At 39.9% G+C, this 16,603-nt stretch overlaps 1 protein-coding gene across 2 annotated transcripts; it reads left to right on the plus strand.

Moving 5' to 3' along the window:
• Positions 1–21: 21 nt before the first annotated feature.
• On the plus strand, positions 22–16,357 carry NUDT21 (nudix hydrolase 21). 2 transcript variants are annotated; one of them, XM_016192381.2, is made up of 8 exons: positions 22–287; positions 4,240–4,440; positions 6,899–6,962; positions 11,373–11,462; positions 12,887–12,962; positions 14,246–14,360; positions 15,719–15,749; positions 16,038–16,357. In XM_016192381.2, exons 1-7 carry the CDS (start codon positions 172–174, stop codon positions 15,747–15,749), a joined length of 693 nt encoding a protein of 230 aa, XP_016047867.1. In that variant the 5' UTR covers positions 22–171; the 3' UTR covers positions 16,038–16,357. The 2 variants fall into 2 exon arrangements, with proteins under 2 accessions (XP_016047867.1, XP_007532763.1); XM_007532701.2 differs by lacking the exon at positions 15,719–15,749 and having other exon boundaries at positions 23–287.
• Positions 16,358–16,603: the final 246 nt, after the last annotated feature.

A 16,603-nucleotide genomic window follows, 5' to 3' on the forward strand; every position in this document is an offset into this window, starting at 1 on the left:
CCTGCCGCCACACACTCCGGTGCGTTTCCGGCGTGCGTAAGCCTCCGCTAGCGCTTTCTTGTTAATGGCGGGCGGTAGCTGCTGAGGGGGACACAGAAAACCGCTGTCGGCACAGGGAAGGACTCCCTGCTTTTCCTGTCCCGCTAGCTGCTGGTGCTCGAGCACGTCAGCATGTCTGTGGTGCCACCCAATCGCTCTCAAACCGGCTGGCCCCGGGGGGTCAACCAATTCGGCAACAAGTACATCCAGCAGACCAAGCCCCTCACCCTGGAGCGCACCATCAACCTGTAAGTGCGGCCTGGCCTGGCGGCCACCCCCCCGCCCTGAGCGCCGCTGGAGACTCGCAGCCCCTCGCCGGGCTCCGTGCCTCCCCACCACCCCCACTGTCGCAGGCGGGTGCGCCTCTCTCCAGCTTCCTTCTCCTGGTCCTTTGCTCATCCGGCAGAGAGCTCTGTGCTCACTCCCATCCCCCTGTGTTCATTCAGTGTGGGGGAAACCCAGATTTCCTTTGAATGCAGCGTTTCCTAACCCTTGGAGGCGTAACTTAATGCCCAGTGCGATGCTCATCCTTCTATTCCAGTGTTTTTGTTTTCACATTACGTATACAGCAATCGTATTGTAACTTATTATTATTATTATTATTTGAGATGAGCAGCATAACTTCATTACTGGTAGATTTTGCTTTTCTTTGGTAATAAGGATTGCAAAAAAAAAAAAAAAAAAGATCCGAAATCTAACTGCCCCATACTGTATTGCATTTCAGGTCATGAATACATCACCTTTTATTCACTTGCTCGTTTGCCCTAGACATTCTCATGTCTTCGTTGCCACAGCGACACGGCATCCAGGCATTCAGTAGGTCCCAGCATGGGAGGTGTGTACTGTTAGGTTTGAACTTTCACACCACGGAAGCTCATCAGATACTGTTAGTTCCAGAGAGTCTGTTGTGGGTTGTGTTTTATTTTCAGTGTCATTCTGTTTAAGCACTTAAAGTCATTGCACACTCCCCAAAATAATCCTGCAAATGGTAGTTGGTTGGATTGTGTTTTCTCAAGAAATAGTCGGTATACTTTTTTTTCTTTCTTGTTTATAACAGTTGGGAGGTACCGTGGTACTGACCGTAATACAAGAAAGTGGTCGGTTTATTCTGGACACTGTTTAAAAGGTGCAGGGATTTACTGAAACTGGCGTTTTAGTAGGAGAGTTGAGTCGTTTCTGATTTATATTCAAATAAATGACTTTCTCTCCCCTCTTTTAAAGAACTCCCCTTTAAAAATCTTTATAAAATTACTGTGAAATGGAAAGGACAGATATTCTTTTTTAAAAATGTGGATACGGGGGCAGGCTGTGGCACGCCTGGTTGAGCACACACATTACAGTGGCAAGGGCCTGGGTTCAAGCCCCTGGTTCCCACCTGCATAGGGAAGCTTCACAAGTGGTGGAACAAGGCTGCAGCTGTCTGTCTCCCTCTCTACTTCCTCCTCCCCTCTCAATTTCTCTCTATCCAATAACAAAAAAAATTTTAAATGTGGATGCACAGCTTCTGGTTTTCTTCTAGAGCCAGTTAGAACCAGAACTTACAGCTGCGCATTGACTACAGTTAGCTGTTTGCATCGAGCCATTATGTCCAATTAGTATGGTGAAAATGCTTTATTCTTTGCCTCACTGATCTATTTCCCTCCCCATTGCTTTTCTATTAGGATACAATTAATGAATGCCTGTTTTATGCCAGTCATTAGGCCTAATGCCAGGTATATAGAATAGAAGAAATGAGATTTACTGGGCCTGTATTATGAAGCCCACAGTATGATTAGACTGTTTCTGGGCTGACACTTTTTTTTTTTTTTTTACTTTTTTATCTTTATCTATTTATTGAATAGAGACAGCCGGAAACTGAGGGAAGGGGGTGGTACAGAAGGAGAGAGACAGAGAGACACCTGCAGCTCTGCTTCACCACTTGTGAAGTTTCCCCCCTGCAGGTGAGAACCGGGGGCTTGAACCTGGGTTCTTACACACTGTAACATGTACACTCAACCAGGTGTGCTACCACCTGGCCCACCGACACTGGTTTTACACCTGAAAAATCCTTACATTTCATATTGATGACATCTTAGTGATGTGGGTGCTGACTCCTGAAGTAGAGATTATGGCTGGCCTTAAATCTTTCTAGTAGAGGTTGTGAGAACTAAGTGTTAACTATACATAAGACATTTTTTAAAAAAATGTCCTGGCAGTCAGTACTGTGTGAGATTGCTGTTGGTAAGGATGATGTCATATTCATCACTGGGTCTGCTGGGGAAGTTCTTTCAAAAAAAAAATCCTTAAAGCATGTGCTGGACATAGTATATTTTGCTATTTTTAAAAAGAATTTTGAATGCTTTACTTTTTAAATATTTTTTATATATTTTACATGTTGACTACTCATCAGGTAGAGAGACATTGAGAGAGAAGGGAGATAAACACACCACACACATAACACACACACACACACACACACACACACACACACACACACACACACACACACACACACACACACACACACACTGCTTCACTGCTCTTGAAGCTTTCTTCCTGCAGGTGGGGACTGAGTGCTTGAGCCTGGGCCCTTGAGCACTGCAACATGTGCGCTCAACCAGGTGTAACCCCTCCTGACTCCCTATGTTTTAACTTTTTAAGAGTTAAAAAACTCTTTTTAAGAGATGCTTCACTTTTTTTTTTTTTATTGCCATCAGGAGTCTTGCTGAGGCTCAGTGCCAGCACTACAAATTCACTACTTCTGGTGGCCATTTTTTTGCAAATTTTTTCCTGTTTTTACTAGATAAGACAGAAAAATGAGAGGGGAAGGGGAGATAGAAGAGTGAGAGATAGGCAGACACCTGCAAATATGCTTCACCACTCCTGAAGTGTCTCCCTTGCAGGTAGGGAGTAGGGATTCAGACCTGCAACCTTGTACGTGATAACATGTGCTTAATCAGGTCAACTATTGGCCAGTCCCCTTAATTTTGGAGGGTGATCATATTTTGAATTCTTGATAAAGGAGGAGATGGTATCATAGAATATGATAGGTAGAAAATAAGGACACTGACAAGAATAAATGTGAAATGCTTAAAATGTTTAGAGGGGGAAAGAAAAGTGTATCTGAAGAGGGAAGGATATAGTTCCAGAAAAGTCTGAGGCTAGTTTATGAGAAATAGGAACAACTCAAAAGGTGATGACAAATAATGACTCAGCTTGTCAAGAAACAAATTGATCACTAGTATCCCTAGCTAATAGAATTTCTCTTTTCTCTTTTTCTCCATAGCACTGCTCAGCTCTGGCTTATGGTAGTACTGGACATTGAACTTGGGAACATCAGACCCTGAGCATGAAAGTTGTTTGATTTCATAATCATTCTGCTGTCTCCTTAGCACACTCAAAATATTCTAATTTAGGGGAACCCAAGCGAACATTAACTAACTTGGCAGCCTTAGTGTTAAAACCTTCATCTAGAACCAGAGGACAGATAGTCAGATAACCACTTTTGTGACAGCATGAAAGGACCTTGTGGGGTAGTGTTATCTAAACTTGAAAGTTCTAGATGGGGAGTCAAGTGGTAGCGCACAGCGGTTAAGCTCACGTGGCACAAAACACAAGGACCAGAGTAAGGATCCCAGTTCGAGCCCCCCGGCTCCCTACCTGCAGGGAGTCACTTCACAGGCGGTGAAGCAGTTCTGCAAGTTTCTGTCTTTCTCTCCCCCTTTCTGTCTTCCCCTCCCCTCTCCATTTCTGTCCTATCTAACAACGAGAATATCAGTAACAACAATAAAAGCAACAAGTGCAACAAAAGGGAAAATAAATTTTTAAACAAAAGGTCCGGGAGGTGGCGCAGTGGATAAAGCATGGGACTCTCAAGTATGAGGTCCTGAGTCCAATCCCCGGCAGCACATGTACCAGAGTGATGTCTGATTCTTTCTCTCTCTCCTATCTTTCTCATAAATAAATAAACAAACAAAACCACTGGTTCCTTTGTGGTTTAAAAAAGAAAAGAAAAGAAAAGAAAGCTCTAGATAGAATCTGTGACCTTTCAGTTCAAAAGAATTGGATTCCAATTTATGCTATCATTGACTGTGCAACTTTTAAGTCTTTGTCTCTGAATACAATATGTAGATACATCTACCATAGTTTCTTCATTTGAGCTTGGTTGTGTTAAATTATAGTCTTCATTTCTCATGTCAAATGTTTATCTTTGGATCACAGGTACCCTCTTACAAATTATACTTTTGGTACTAAAGAGCCCCTCTATGAGAAGGACAGTTCCGTTGCAGCCAGATTTCAGCGCATGAGGGAGGAATTTGATAAAATTGGAATGAGGAGGACTGTAGAAGGGGTTCTGATTGTGCATGAACACCGGCTACCTCATGTGTTACTGCTACAGCTGGGAACAACGTTCTTCAAACTGTAAGTGCTGGAAATTAAACAGCAAGACAGCTTTTAATGGAATTACTGTTTTATGCAACTTAGGGGTATAATTTTAGCCATTACTCATTTATTTCAACAGTTTTCTTAACTGGGGGTTAATGGTTTACAGTCAACAGTAAAATACAGTAGCATGTACATATGTAACATCTCAATCCCCCTCTAGGTCCTTGTCTGCCATCATGTTCCAGGACCTGAACCTTCTTCCCTACCCATCACCCCAGAGTCTCACCAAACTCAGTCCAAGTTCTGCTTCGTGTTTTCCTATTTTTCTTTTTTTACTATTAGTGATTTAATAATGGTTGACAAGATTGTGGGATAAGAGGGGTACAATTCATACAACTCCTACTGTCAAGGTGCCATATCCCATTCCTTCCATTGGAAGCTTTCCTATTCTTTACCCCTCTGGGAGTATAATCCAAAGATCTCTATAGGGTACAGAAGGTTGGATATCTGACTTCTATAATTGCTTCTCCACTAGACATGGGCATTGACAGGTTGATCCATACCCCCAGCCTGGGTCTACCTTTACCTAGTTGGGTAGGGATCAGGGGAGGATACATTGCTGAGGTCTGCCCAGGGAAGGCAGGTGGCATAATGATAATATTTTTCAACTTCTATGAGTGAGATCATCCCATATTCATCCTTCTCTTTCTGACTTATCTCACTTAACATGATTCCTTCAAGCTCCATCCAAGATGAGGTGGAAAAGTGAAATCACCATTTTAAATTCACAATTCCATTGTGAATACATACCTCTGTCACTCATCTGTTGTTGGACACCTGGGTTGCTTCCAGATTTAAGTACTACTATTAATGGAGTCTTTAGAATAAAAAAGAAAATCACTGAAAATTTTTTTCTTTTATCATGTCTATAAATCTGGTTGTTTCTACTTATTGTTGTTAATGACTGAGCCTGGTAGATCTGTGAAATGCTTTCTTTCTTTTTTTCTTTAAGATTTATTTATTTATGAGAAAGATAGGAGGAGAGAGATAGAACCAGACATCACTCTGGCACATGGGCTCCCAGGGATCAAACTCGGGACCTCATGCTTGAGAGTCCAAAGCTTTATCATTGTGCCACCTACTGGACCACAGTTATTTCTTCTCTTTTCTTTTTTACCAGAGCACTGCTAAGCTCTGGCTTATGGTGGTGTGGGGATTGAACCTGGGATTTGACGGAGCCTCAGGCATGAGAGTCTGTTTGCATAACCATTATGCTATCTACCCCTTCCCTGAAATGAATTGTTTCAGGTTCCATTTCTAGATACCTTTATAACATTATTATCCCACTGTGGTTTCTTTCCTAAGATAAAGCATATCAAAACTCTTTGATAAGACTATATACCAAAGATAGAACTCAATACTTAGATTGGAGTTCTTTAAAGATGTCTAATTCTTTAGACTTTAGACTTCTGACATGTGATCCATTCCCTATCTGGACTTACACTCAGTTGTCATTAGATACTACATATTTTGTTTAAAAATAGGATATATGCGATGTTGAAGTAATGTTATGAATTAGACTTTCTTTTTTTAATATTTATTTTCCCTTTTGTTCTTGTTTTATTGTTGTAGTTATTATTGTTATTGATGTCGTCATTGTTGGATAGGACAGAGAGAAATGGAGAGAGGAGGGGAAGACAGAGGGGGAGAGAAAGACAGACACCTGCAGATCTGCTTCACCGCTTGTGAAGCGACTACCCTGCAGGTGGGGAGCCAGGGCTCAAACTGGGATCCTTACTCAGGTCCTTGTGCTACCGCCTGACTCCCGAATTAGACTTTTTTTTTTTAAAGTTTATATTTATGTATTTAATTTCCCTTTTGTTGCCCTTGTTGTTTTACTATTGTTATAGTTATATTATTCTTGGTTGTTATTGATGTTGCTGTTGGACAGGACAGAGAGAAATGGGGAGAGATGGGGAAGACAGAGAGGGGGAGAGAAAGATAGACACCTGCAGACCTGCTTCACCGTCTGTGAAGTGACTCCCCTGCAGGTGGGGAGCCAGGGGCTCGAACCGGGATCCTTAGCCAGTTCTTGTGCTTCGCGCCACGTGCGCTTAAGCCACTGAGCTACTGCCCGACTCCCCGAATTAGACTATCACTCCCCTTCCCACATTTGTTTGCTTTGTCTTAATCATGTGCCCCTCAAATATGTGAACTTATTTACTTGATAGAAATACTTACAGGGGTTGGGTGGTGACACACTGAGTTGAGCACACACATTATAATGTGCAAAGGACCCAGGTATAATCCCTGGTTCCCACCTGCAGGGGGGAAGCTTCATGAGGTGAAACAGTGCTGTAGGTATCTTTCTCACCTCTGTTTCCCCCTCTCAATTTCTCTATTTTGTCTATTTCTCTAATAACAATTACTACTTTTTTCTTATTACCCCAAAATTATGTAAAATTAAAAACTGAAATTCTTAATCTTTACACAGACCTGGTGGTGAGCTTAACCCAGGAGAAGATGAAGTTGAAGGATTGAAACGCTTAATGACAGAGGTATTTTGTCTATTTAACCACTTTGACAGTTTTGATATTGCCTTTCTGACAATTTTTTTCTCTTCTGACGAAGATAACTTGTAATCTTAGTTTTCAATAATAGAAAAACTTAACCCTCAGAAAGTACAAAAAAAAAGTTAGTACAATGTTTATACTTATACTTTCTTTTCATTGAAATAGTAACATAACCATAATGGTTAGTAAGAGTTAAGATTTATTGTATATTTATTGTTCTAGACAGTATTGTGCCTTTGATGGTATGGTCCGCAGCTCTACGAAGAGGGTACAGTTATTAATCTCATTTTGCAAATAAGGATACTAGGGACACAGAAGTTCAAATAATTTTCTTGGTGTTAAACAGCTAGTATATTGTGAGACTTGAGATTTGAATGCAAATAATGCTTGTTTCTAGGTAGAGACAGAGAGTGAGAGACCACAGTACTGAAGCTTTTTTTAAAAATACTTATTTATTCCCTTTTGTTGTTTTGTTGCTGTAGTTGTTATTGTTGTTATTGATGTCATTGTTGTTGGATAGAACAGAGAGAAACAGAGAGGAGAGGAGTCAGAGAAGGAGAGAGAAAGATAGATGCCTGCAGACCTGCTTCACCACTTGTGAAGCGACTCCCCTGCAGGTGGGGAGCCGGGGGCTCGAACCAGGATCTTTACGTCGGTCCTTGTGCTTTGCGCCACATGCAGTTAACCCACTGCACTACCGCCCAACTCCCTGAAGCTTCTTTCAATGCAATGGGAGCCTGGCTCAAGCCTGAGTTTTGCACATGTCAAAGCAGCACACTCTCCAAGTGAGCTGTTTTGCCAGTCCCCATACAAGTAGTTTGTTTCAGAGTAGGCCTCTAAGAATTTTGACAAGAGAAAGATTTTCATTACATATCTATTTTCATTTGTGCATATAAAAATTAATTTAGGGAGTCGGTCGATAGTGCAGCAGGTTAAGCACAGGTGGCGCAAAGTGCAAGGACCGGATACAAGGGATGGGATACAGAGTTCTGGTGGTGGGGATTGCGTGGAATTGTACCCCTCTTATCCTATGGTCTTTTCAGTGTTTCCATTTTATAAATAATTCTTTTTAAAAAATTAAATATATACCCCAAAAAAGTCATTCTAATGTCTGCCTTTAAAGACATGGGGCCAAATGTATAGGTGATGGAGGTTTTTGAGATTGATGTTTTTATTATTATTTTTTTTAGCACATAGCTTCCTCTCTTAATTACAAAACTAGTTTATATATTGATAGTTAAAGAAAAACAGGAGGGAGTCGGGTGGTAGTGCAGTGGGTTAAGCACAGGTGGCGCAAAGTGCAAGGACCAGCGAAAGGACTCCGGTTCGAGCCCTGGCTCCCCACCTGCAGGGGAGTCGCTTCACAGGCAGTGAAACAGGTCTGCAGGTGTCTACCTTTCTCTACCCCTCTCTATCCTCCCCTCATCTCTCCATTTCTCTCTGTCCTATCCAACAACAACAGTAACAACAACAATAATAACTGCAACAATAAAACAAGGGCAACAAAAGGTATTCCCTTTTTAATATTTAATATTTATTCCCTTTTTTAATATTTAAAAAAAAGAGAAACGGGAGAGAAAAATTAAAGTCAATTATAATTTTAAAAAAAACCACTGGAATTGAGAGAGTGTAAAATGAGACAATAAGAAGAAAACAGTTTAGACAATGGAAAGCAGATGAGCACATCTTGAAGGATGTAACAGAAACCTCAGCCTACCAGAGGAGTAGTCCAGACCCAGCACTGCAAAATAATGTAGACTAATGGTTGGGGGGGGGGGGCTATAGAGTGTTTATGAAAGTGGGGGCACGCGAGGGGTTAAAAACTGGATTATCCTTGGTCATCTCCACTCTGAACTTAAGTAAAAACAAGCTGGTAGTGTTTAAATCAAAACACTAAGCAACAAAAGTTTGAGTAAGCAGGGAGAATAAGTACAAGCTTGTGTCCTGAATACTACTAGACAGACAGAATGTTGACTACTAGATGTACATACTCCATACTGCAAGTTGAAGATTTTGTTTCTAGAGAAAGTTAGTCCATAAATGGTGGAGGGTAGGGTGGCTCTGTGTTTGTGTGTATGTGTGTGTGTGGGATATTCAGAATGATATTTGGGGATCTTCCTAAAGAAATAGTGAGCCCTTTCATGTACACAGAAGTGACAGTTAAACATCTTACTGCTTTGCCCTTAATTTGTAGGTTTCTGGAGAAAATCCCTTCCTTCCTTCCTATTTCTGCTAGGACTTTGTGCCTACATTTCACTGCTCCCAGCAGGAAATTTTTATTTTTCCTTTTCTCAAATAAAGAGTGAGAGAGAAAGGAGCGATCCCATAGTATCACTCCACTCTCAAGAAACTTCCCCTTTTGACAGTACTTCATGTAATGGCAGAGGCTCAAACTTGAGTCCGTGTACATGGTCAAGTACTCATTCTACTGGGTGAGGTTATCTCCTGGCCCTCTGGAGAAAGTGGTTTAATAAGAAAGATAAAACATAGTAAAAGATATTCAGGGAGTCGGGCGTTGGCGCAGCGGGTTAAGCGCATGTGGCGCAAATCACCAGGACCTGTGTAAGGATCCCAGTTCGAGCCCCCAGCTCCCCACCTGCAGGGGAGTCACTTCACAAGAGGTGAAGAAGGTCTGCAGGTGTCTGTCTATCTCTCCTCCTCTCTGTCTTCCCCTCCTCTCTCCATTTCTCTCTGTCCTATCCAACAACAACGACATTAATAACCACAACAATGTTAAACAACAAGGGCAACAAAAAGGAAAATAAATAAATAAATAAATAAAGATATTCAGTGGCAATAGATGTGTCAGCAACCACCAAAATTATGATTAACATCCTTGTTATGATAAAGGATTTTCTATCTATGGAACACTGCCATTAAAAATACATTTTGGGGAGTCGGGCGGTAGCGCAGCGGGTTAAGTGCACATGGCACAAAGTGCAGGGACCCTGTTCGAGCCCCCGGCTCCCCACCTGCAGGGGAGTCACTTCACAGGCGGTGAAGCAGGTCTGCAGGTGTCTGTCTTTCTCTCCTCCTCTCTGTCTTCCCCTTCTCTCTCCATTTCTCTCTGACCTAACGACGACGACGACATCAATAACAACAACAAAAATAACTACAACAATAAAACAAGGGCAACAAAAGGGGATAAATAAATATTCAAATAAAAAAATACATTTTGACCAAGGAAGAACTCTTGAATATTAAAAAAAGAAAAAAGAACCTAAGTTGGGGGTAGCAATGCTTTGCAGATACCTATCACGGGTAAATGAGAAGTTACATCTGTGTGCCAGCAATTAATAGAAATCATTATTCCTCCAGTAAAATAGTGGGGGGGGTGTCGGGCGGTAGTGCAGCAGGTTAAGTGCACATATCGCGAAGTGCAAGGACAGGCACAAGGATCCTGGTTGGAGCGTCCAGCCCCCACCTGCAGGGGGTGGCTTTCTAAGTGGTGAAGCAGGTCTGCAGGTGTCTTATCTTTCTCTCCCCCTCTCTAACTTCCCTTCCTCTCAGTTTCTCTCTGTTCTATCTAACAATGACAGCAATAACAATAACAGCAGCAGCAGCAATAAACAAAAGGGTAAAGTGGGCTCCAGGCACAGTGGATTCATAGTGCAGGCACTGAGCCCCAGCGATAATCTGGAGGCAATCAGTCAATAATCTGGGGGGTAGGATACCTGAAGTGAGAAATAAAACTTCAGTAGTAATAAAGTAATATTGGTTCATTAGTTGTGCTATACTAATGTTAGATGTTAATAATAGGGGAACTGGGTGTGGAGTAGATGGGCTGTTTCTGTATCATCTTTACAACTTATCTGTAAACCTAGAACTGAGATGGTTTATGTGAAAGCAAGAATGAGGTTTTTTTTGTAAGCATCTTTATTTATTTATTGGATAAAGACAGCTAGAAATTGAGAGGGAAGGTGAAGGTAGAGGGAGAGAAAAACAGACACCTGCAGCCCTGCTTCACCATTTTTGATCAATTAAAAAGAATAATTTTGATGTTATTTTATACAGATGCATAAAAATGAAAATTGTGAATCTGAACACTTCTTACATGTATTATTTATAGAAGGTAAAGTTGGCTCTAGGACAAGTATGCTACTGACTGATAAAGGTCATTTATTATTATATCTGATTGTAGATAGCTAGGATATCACAACAGATCTGTTGGTCCTGTAATTCAGTTGATGCTAGTGCCAGTTTAAAAGTGTATGTTTTGGCCAGAGTGAACAGGTAATAATAGTAAACAAGACACTACATAGAGTCTGTGTGGAAGGCATGTTGGTTATATCTGTATTAATGTTGCTGCCAAAACAGTTGCCTCTTGACCAAAGAAGGATATTTGTGGGTATATGTAATTAATGTTTTCTTGGTTGTGTAACTTGGATTGAACAGATACTGGGTCGTCAGGATGGAGTCCTGCAAGACTGGGTCATTGATGACTGCATTGGTAATTGGTGGAGACCAAATTTTGAGCCTCCTCAGGTTAGTATCAACTTAAGTTTGCTGGACATTTAGGGAGTAAGAAAATTGGTCTAGTTCTAGTTTCTTTGAAATATCATAGTAGAACTTGGCTTGAAGTTTCTTTTTTCTTCTTAGATAAAAAAAATTGAAAAGCCCGAGGCTCCAAAAAAAGTCCCAGGTTCAATCCCCTGCACCACCATAAGCCAGAGTTGAGCAGTGTGCTGGTATTTAAAAAAAAAAACAAAAAATTAAAAAGCCATTCCTTTAAAAAATTACTATTGGGAGTTGGGTGGTAGCACAGCAGGTTAAGCGTATGTGATGCGAATCGTAAGTATCCTCGTTCGAGCCCCCGGTTCCCCACCTGCAGGGAAGGTGCTTCACAAGCGGTGAAGCAGGTCTGCAGATGTCTATCTTTCTCTTCCCCTCTGTCTTCCCCTCCTCTCTCCATTTCTCTCTGTCCTGTCTTAACAACAATGTCATCAATAGCAACAACAATAGTAACTACAACAACAATAAAAACAAGGGCAACAAAAGTGAAAGTAAATAAATTTTTTTAAAAAAATTGCTCCTATCCTACAGTTTTGTTAATGTCTCCTTTTTAAAATAAATAAATAAATAAATAAATAAAATAAATTTCTTTTTTTTTTAATATTGATAGAAATTGAGAAGGAGAGGTTGGAGGGTAGATAGCATAATGATTATTAAAACAGACTCTCATGCCTGAAGCACCAGAGTCCCAGGTTCAGTCCCCCGTACCACCATAAGCCAGAGCTGAACACTGCTCTGGTAAATAAAGTAAAATAAAATAAAATAAAGAAAAAAAAGAAATTGAGAGGGGAGGTAAGGGAGAGAGAGACACCTGCATCACTGCTTTGCTGCTTGTGAAGCTTCTCCCCTGCAGGTGGAGATCAGGGGCTTGACTCTGGGTCCTTGAACATGGAAATAGGTGTGCCACTGCCTGTCCCCCTCCTTTTTCTTTTTCTCTTTTACAAGAACATCTTAACATACAAAAGTAGAGGAAATAATAAAGGTTAATAAGTACAGTTTCCTGCCATTCACCTTTAATATTCAACAATTTAATATTTAATATTTAATATTCAACTTCTCTGAGAACTCTACTATATATACTAGGGACTAAACATGTAAAGAAATAAATGCAACCATGAGATACATATTAAAATAAAGTTGTGGGGTTGGGACGATATTATAGTATGTTGGAGCACCAGACTTCCATGCCTAAGGGTCCAGATTCAACCCCCAGTAAGCCAGAACTGAGCAATGGTCTGATTTCTATTCTCTTTGTCTCTCATTAAATAAAGAACTGTCTGTGTTGGGATATGAGGAATTTAGTCTCAGAGCAGTGATGTGTAAGCTTAGTGTTTGAAATCTGAGAGGCATGAAGATATGAGATGTTGGTAACTTCAAATTATTTTTTTAAATCTTAGTATCCATATATTCCTGCACATATTACAAAACCCAAAGAACATAAGAAGTTGTTTTTGGTTCAGCTTCAAGAAAAAGGTAAGTTTCTTCACTTTTTGATAGCAACCATCTTAAATCTTACACAGTAACTTCAAAATATCTTATTGCAAAGTTCCTTGAATGTTGACATTTATTCTAAAACTGAAAGCATATCTGTTTGTATGGAATTAATCTTTTTTCTTCATAGATGTACCAATCATGCCAATGGGGAAACAAGTTTAACTAGAACCTAGACTATCAGATTACAGTATATTTAGTAATTGTCTATTGATACTGACTTTTAAAACCAGTTAAAATTGCAGGAAATGCTTAAATTGAGTTTTTTTAAAAAAGATACGCTGTCTTTAGGCCTGCTGTGCAGCTTAACAAGCAATTATTCCATTTCTATGAGCAGACTTATAATCTAGAAAAAAATTACAAAGCCAAGGTTTGTTCTCTTTTCCCTTTTCTCCCAGGACTAAGCACTTGATAGTTCCTGTTGACTCTCTTTAGGAGAATCTTGTCAGTTTTAAAATTGTGACTATGGGGGCTGGGCAGTGGTGCACCTGGTTAAGCACACACATTACTTAGGTACCCAGGTTCAAGCTCCCGGCCAACACCTGCAGGGGAAAAGCTTCACTACTCGTGAAGCTCTAAATTTCTGTCCTATGAAATAAATAGATTGAAAGAAAAGTTGATTATGAGCTTTGATTTAAAGACACAGTTGGGCCAGAATTGGCTCAATAGGTAGGGTGGGTGCTTTTGTATTTGTATGGCCCAGGTTGATCCTTGGTGTCACATGGGAGGTGCTATGGCACCAGAGGAGACACCAGTAGTGGAGTTTCTCTTTCTCTCTACCCCTAATGAAAACAACGAGATAGCAGATGTTGGAGGCCCTAGGTCCACAATTAACAGCAAAAAGACATAATAAAAATTGTCTTTTTTAAAAAAATATTTATTCCATTTTGTTGCCTTATTGTTTTATTGTGGTAGTTGTTGTTATTGATACTGTATTCGTTGGATAGGACAGAGAGAAGTGGAGAGAAGAGGGGAACTCAGAGGGGGGGAAAAAGATAGATACCTGCGACCTGCTTCACCACCTGTGAAGCGACTCCCCTGCAGGTGGGGAGCTGGGGGCTCAAACCAGGATCCTTATGCCGGTCCTTGCGCTTTGCGCCACCTGCGCATAACCTGCTGCGCTACCACTTGACTCCCAAAATTGTCTTTTTTTTTTACCTAAAGTGTTTCAAATGTAAGATTGGCAATTAACTTTTAAAATGAAATGGAAGCTGTAACTATATATGAGAAAACATAAAATACTGTTGGTGTTTTCTTTTTTTCAGCCTTATTTGCAGTCCCTAAAAATTATAAGCTTGTAGCTGCACCATTGTTTGAATTATATGACAATGCACCAGGTTATGGACCTATCATTTCTAGTCTTCCTCAGCTTTTGAGCAGGTATGGAAAATTGAGCATTTCTGATTGAGTCATCAAAACTGTCCATTTAAAAACATGAAAAGGAATGGTTTGTGAATTTTGATTTCTTTATAATATAGTTTAAGGTCTGGATGTGTGATGCTTCCATTTCTGTTTCTTTCCCTTATGATGGTTTTGGCAATTCTAGGTGTTGAATTTTGATTTCTAAGGAAATTAAGACAGTAAGTAGATCCTCAGACCATGTACAAACCAGATCAAATCTGACCAGTTAGGGGCCAGGAGATAGCTCACCTAGTAAAGCGCAGGTTTTTACCATATGCAGTGAAGACCCCAGCTTAGCCTCCCAGCCATCATATGAGAGGACTATGCTAACGGGAAGCTCTACTTGAGTGTCAGGTCAGTGCTATGATATCTCTGTCTTTAACCATCTATCTAAAAAAGTTGCCAGGACTGGTGGAATTTATGTAGGCATGAAGGCCCAGTGAAAACACCAGTAATATAATTAAATACAACTAACTAAAAGTGCCCCCCAAACTCTTTAAGTGTTAGCATTATTACATTATGGTATTTCTATGAATGTTTTTTCCCCAAATCTGGTATTTTATATTGTTTGAAGTATTCAAAGAGGATATAGTAAGTTAGTAAAAGTGTGTGGCAAATATGGGAGCTAGCTATATAAAAATGTGCCACTTTGTTTAATATCTTACTCTCTTTCGGTATCTACTATATTTAGGTCCAGATTGGGATATGCAAGATTAAATGTTGTATTTCTATTTGGTGTTTGGTTTTCTCAGGCACATAGAGTGAAGATTGTTTAAGTTGAAGCTTTTAGAACCATACATAGAATTTGCAAATGACCTGGTGGTTAAGAACATAGTTTCCTGGTTGGTGACATAACTCAGCCTGTTAAAGCACCAACTTACATGTCAGACACCTTAGGCCACAAGTTTAGTCCCTGGCATCACTTTATGCTACAGCCAAGCATTGCTCTGGTTCTCTAGCTTTCCATTTTTTATCTCTCTTTCTCTCTCTCATAGTAAACTATATATATATTTTTTTTTTTTTACAAAAGTAATACAGATTCTGCAGTCAGTGTTTGGATTTAAATTCTGCCTGTAATACTTCCTGACACTGTGACATCAGAAATTTTTATACCTATTTGCTCATTTCTTTATCTGTAGAGGGCATAAGGGTATAGGAGTGATTGTCTCCATGTCACAGAATTGTGACGACCTAGTGAAATGATACATAAATTACTTGGAACAGTGCCAGGCCCCTGGTGAGTACTTAGTAGTGATTTTGGCCTATGAAAATTTGCTGATATGAAATTGGTCTTTCTGCTGTGTTGTACTAGTCCAACTTCATCTTTTGTTCCTCAGGTTTGGGCTGCAGATGGGATACAACTCTTAAGTAAGGAATTAAAAAAAAAATTACTATTACTCATTTAAACACCACCTATTAGGTGTCAGGAACTACTGAATGGTTCCAAAACAATGAGGTGTAAGAACTTTTCTTTCCCTCAAGGAATTTATTAGTGGAGTTAATCAAACTTATATATTTATACTTTAACTTTTTAATTCAACTATACCGTTGTTTAGTGTGTAAGATGATCCTTGTAGAAATTAAATTTTGTCATCTAGAGTAGAAACTATATAACTAATACTCTTTAACAAAGATAATTTTCTTTTAAAAATCTAGGTTCAATTTTATATACAACTGAATTACTGCGCAGTGGAGAATTAAAGAAGCCGTCTCTGTGAGCACAGCTATACACAATGTAGAATAAACGTGGTAGAAAAGTGTTTTTGGTTTTACTTCTTTCCCAACCCCTAAATTGCCAGCTACTTTCTATTGTTTGAATGGTAAAGTTAATATGAAGAACTAGGCTTGTAAACAGATGTGTTGTTTAATTTACTTTTAATGCTACACATACTTTTTTTCATACAACATTAAAGAAAGTGAACTTCTGTTTGTTTTTGCTTTGTTTTTAATTTCACATTAAACTTGTAAAATTCTTACATGTGAGAATCATTACTCCCACTGTTCCTCCCTTAGACTGGAGAATGTTAAGGACAATGGCAGGTTTGGGTCAGCCATGTTTATGGGACCTCTGCTCTGCTGCCATTCTGGGGGTGTACTCCACAACAGCACTATATTGATTTTTGTGAGGAAGATCACCTGTGACTTTTGAAAGCTACATTAGCTTGATTATTGAGTCCACAATTCCTGTACCACATTTTATGCTATAGTGAGTTGTATTATAG

Source organism: Erinaceus europaeus, chromosome 2, assembly GCF_950295315.1.
Source record: "Erinaceus europaeus chromosome 2, mEriEur2.1, whole genome shotgun sequence".
Taxonomy (NCBI): domain Eukaryota; kingdom Metazoa; phylum Chordata; class Mammalia; order Eulipotyphla; family Erinaceidae; genus Erinaceus; species Erinaceus europaeus.